The following is a 4,879-nucleotide window of genomic DNA, read 5'->3' on the forward strand; positions in this document are numbered from 1 at the left end:
AGCTACGTCTACCTGTCTATCAGGACCTGCAGCACGACATGCAGCGTCCACAAATAAAAAGGACGTCAGTACGAATAAAGTACTGAGTATGTGAGGCAAGAAAGCATAAGTAAGAACAGTAATGTAAACAGGGATAGAGAATATACAACCTGTGACATCTGGGTACCTCTGAGGGCTACTGACATGAAATACATGATACATACATATATATACATAAACTTTTAAAACATACGCCTTTGTGGGCATCACCATCATCATATCGTACCCGGCCGTAATAGGCTCGGTAAAACGTACCCGGCCATCATAGGGCTCGGTAGAATCGTACCCGGCCACGTGGAGCTCGGTAAAATAGATACATATATATGATGCATGCTGGAACAATACAAGATCGCCCACCTTGAATTCTTTGTTCCAAATGTATTTATCATGAATATATTTCATCTTTTCTTTGTACAAGGATTAACTCGCATAAGCATGGTACCAGAACTCATCCAATTCATTAAAATATGCAACCCTCAAGTTAGTAGCTACATCCCAATCAAGATTCAACTTCTTTAGATCCGGCATTGCCTTGTGCTCTAGTTCCACCGGAAGATGACAAGCTTTTTCGAACACCAACCGGTATGGTGACATTTTGATAGGTGTTTTGTAAGTTGTCCGATAAGCTAGTAATGGATCATCAAGCTACTTGGACCAATCCATCCGATTAGCATTCACCGTTTTAGACAAGATAATCTTTATCTCCCGGTTGGAGACTTCCACTTGCCCACTAGCTTGTGGGTGATAGGGGGTCGTGACTTTATGAGTAACACCATACTTGCTAAGTAAAGTGTCAAAAGCCTTGTTGCAAAAGTGTGACCCCCCATCACTTCTAAATGCATGTAGAGTACCAAACCTTGTGAAAATATTCTTCTTCAAGAAATCCACTCACTTCTCGCCTCATTGTTGGGTAAAGCGACGACCTCAACCCATATGTACACATAATCCACCGCGACCAAGATATAGGTATTTCCACAAGAACTCACAAAAGGGCCCATGAAGTCAATGGCCCACACATAGAAAATATTAATCTCCAATATGGTTGTGAGAGGCATTTCATTTTTCTTTGAGATTCCACCGACTCGTTGACATTCATCACATCTTTTGACTAACTCTCACTAGTATCCTTGTAATGAGTGGGCCAATAGTAACCACAACTAAGTACTTTGGTAATTGTTCTTGCTCTACCATGATGACCACCATATGGCGAAGAATGACAAGCCCCACGAATTTCACTTTTCTCTTCCTTCGGTACACACCTCCTAATCACCCCATCCATACAAATCCGGAAAACGTATGGTTCATACCAATAATAATCTTGACAATCCCTTTTGAGCTTCTTCCTTTGGCTTGAGGAGAACTCATCCGGAATGATTCCACACACAAGAAATTTTTCTAAGTCCGCGAACCATGGCACCTCCTTCATTGAAATTGCCAAAAGTTGCTCATCGGGGAAGGAGTCATTGATTTTAAGGCCATCATATTGCCTCCCCTCCTCCTCCAAAGGAGACAAGTGGTCCGCCACTTGGTTTTCACTATCTTTCCTATCTTGGATGTCAATATCAAACTCTTGTAACAAGAGCACCCATCTCATCAACCGAGATTTGGAGTCCTTTTTGTTCATAAGATAACAAAGCGCTGCATGATCTGTGTGGGCAATAACTTTTGCACCCATCAAGTACGTGAGAAACTTCTCAATTGCAAACACAATAGCAAGGAGCTCTTTCTCCGTAACAGTGTAGTTGACTTGGGCACTATTCGTGGTATTACTAGCATAGTGGACCAGATGAAAAGTCTTGTCGATACGTTACCCCAAATCAGCCCCAACCGCTACGTCACTTGCATCACACATGAATTCAAAAGGCACACTTTAATTTGGAGCGGTGATGATGGGAGTAGTTGTCAACTTGAGCTTCAACAATTCAAAAGCTCTCATGCAATCATCATTGAAATTAAACTTGGCATCTTTCTCAAGAAGCTTGCACAACGGGTTCACCACCTAAGAGAAATCTTTGATGACGCATGGTTAAACACCTGCATGGCCTAAGAAACTCCGCACACCCTTCACCGAAGTTGGGGGTGGAAGCTTAGAAATCACCTCAATATTTGCCTTGTCAACTTTAATTCCATTCCTTGAGATTTTATGGCCAAGGACAATACCTTCCTTGACCATGAAATGGTATTTCTCCCAATTGAGCACCCAATTTATTTCTTCACATCTAGCCAACACTTTGTCCAAATTTGAAAGATAATCATCAAAAGAATCTCCAACCACCGAGAAGTCATCCATGAAAACTTCAAGGTAGTCCTCCACCATGTCCGTGAAAATAGCCATCACACACCTTTAAAAAGTCGCTGGTGCATTGCACAAACCAAATGGCATCCGCTTGAAAGCAAAAGTACCATAGGGACATGTAAAGGTTGTTTTCTATTGATCTTCCGGAGCAATGAGAATTTGGTTGTACCCCGAGTAACCATCATGAAAGCAATAGAAAGCACGGCCGGCCAATCTAATGACTTTGTTGATTCATTCCTCCAACCAGTCACTGTTCTTGTAGGAATCAATTCATTCTTGTCATTGGTGACCACCATCATGCCCCCTTCTTTGGGACACATTGATACGGAGAAGTCCATGAATTATCGGATATTGGGTAGACAACCCATCCAACCACTTGATAATCTCCTTCTTGACAACTTCTTGCATGGCCTCATTGAGTCTCCTTTGATATTCAATAGATGGTTTAGTGCCATCTTCCAACTTGATCTTATGCATGCAAAAGGCGGGGCTTATACCCCGAATATCTGTCAAGGTCCACCCAATAGCCTTCTTTCTCTTTTGTAGCACCGTCAATATGGAATCTACCTGCATGTTAGTCAAACAAGAGGAAAGAATAACCGGTAAAGTAGAACGAGGGCCAAGAAATTCATACCGAAGATGTGGCAGCAATGGATTCAACTCCAAGATACGTGGATCTTCAATAAAAGGCTTTGTAGGAAGAGTCTTCCTATTTTCAATATCAAATGACAATTTCTGGGGTGCATAGTTGTACGACCCCATTCCTTGCAAAGAATTCACTCATTCCATGAAGCCATGCATCTCGTCATCATTAAAGTTGAGCAAGACGGTCTCCAATATATCACCAACATTGATTGTAGCACTTGTATCATCAACAATGACATCGGTCATCAAATCCACAAAAGAAGACATCTCATTGCTATTTGGTTGTCGCATAGACTTACACACATGGAATACAACTCTTTCATCACCAACCCAGAAAGTGAGTTTTCCATCTTCAACATCACAAAGAGACTTACCCGTAGCAAGAAAAGGTATCCCAAGAATAATTGGCACTTCATAATCAACTTCACTATCTAGAATGACAAAATCCGTTGGGAGAAAGAATTTATCAACCCTGACCAAAACATCTTCAATCACACCCAATGGCCTTTTCATGGTACGATCAGCCATTTGCAATCTAATAGAGGTGGGTATTGTTTGCCCAATTCCCGAAGTCTTGAAACCCAAATAGGGGATCAAATTTATACTTGCCCCAGTATCTCAAAGAGCTTTAGCAAACTCGGCACTTCTAATTGTACAAGGAATCATGAAAGCACTGGGATCCTACAACTTAGGAGCCATTGAGTGAACAATTTCACTCACTTGATGAGTGACTTTGATGGTCTCAAAATTCATTGACTGCTTCTTTGTCATAAGATCCTTCATAAACTTTGCATAACTGGGCATTTTTTCCAAAGCTTCGACCAATGGTACATTGGTTGAAAGACTCTTCACCATTTGAATGAAATTCTTGAATTGATTCTCACCATTTTGCTTGGCAAGTCTTTTAGGGTATGGAGGTGGAGGCTTAGGCAATGGTGCCTTAGTATTTTGCACTACCGGCTCCGGTATGTCAATAATGTGTTCCCTAGATGGATTAACCTCCTCTTGAGTCTCTTCCACACTATCATCAATATCACTCCGAACTTCCTCATTAGGTTGAACAACATTGTTCGGGATCTCTTCTTTTTGCATCACTTGATCATCATCGACAAGTCGCCTTCCACTTGAGGTGGGTGCATTCCCGCCTCTTACACTTTTTGTGACAACTGCCATAGCATGCCCCGTATTGTTATCACCCTTTGGGTTTACCATCGTGTCACTTGGTAGTTCCCCCTTAGGAAGAGAATTTAAAGCTTGAGAGATTTGCCCCATTTGAGCCTCAAGGTTGCGGATTGATGTGTTGTGTGAGGCAAGTTGGGCATCCAAATCGGCATTCTTTTCCATCATTTGCTTGAACATACTTTCAATATGTCCCATCTCATTGTTTGAAGAACTTGAACCATGGGAAGGATAAGAAGGTAGGTTGCTCGGTTGTTGATACATTGGGGTCCTATGAAAACCCGACCCCCGGTTTCCTTGATTGTTACTCCATCCACCTTGATTGTTGCCTCCCCAATTTCCTTGGTTGTTTGTACTCCAATTTGCTTGATTGTTATTGTTATGCCAATTCCTTTGATTGTTGTTTCCACTCCAATTTCCTTGGTTGTTAGAATTCCAATTGCCATGATTATTTTGTGGTCGCCATTGTTGTTGGCTTGGGCCTTGGAAGTTGTTTATTTGCCCTTGAAATTGTTCACATATTGCACTTCCTCCTCTTGTTCATTGTAAGAATCATCTTGCTCAAGACTACCATCATCTTGCACATAGTTCTCCACTCGAGTTTGCACTTGTGGAACCTTGGTCCTCCTCTTGTTTACAAACATATACTCTCCCTCCATAGCATTAACTTTCTTAGGAACTTGTACTTTATTTAGTTGGGCCTTTGCTAGTTGAGTCATG

The 4,879-nt window shown here is 41.6% G+C and overlaps 1 protein-coding gene across 1 annotated transcript; it reads right to left on the reverse strand.

The window, feature by feature from the left end:
• Positions 1 to 1,147: 1,147 nt before the first annotated feature.
• Positions 1,148 to 3,097, reverse strand: LOC138894659 (uncharacterized). The gene is made up of 2 exons (XM_070179376.1): positions 2,970 to 3,097; positions 1,148 to 1,793 (listed from the first exon to the last, which is right to left on the reverse strand). The coding sequence occupies exons 1-2, from the start codon at positions 3,095 to 3,097 to the stop codon at positions 1,148 to 1,150; spliced, it is 774 nt and encodes a 257-aa protein (XP_070035477.1).
• Between the last annotated feature and the right edge of the window lie 1,782 nt (positions 3,098 to 4,879).

This window comes from Nicotiana tomentosiformis, chromosome 6, assembly GCF_000390325.3.
Source record: "Nicotiana tomentosiformis chromosome 6, ASM39032v3, whole genome shotgun sequence".
NCBI lineage: Eukaryota > Viridiplantae > Streptophyta > Magnoliopsida > Solanales > Solanaceae > Nicotiana > Nicotiana tomentosiformis.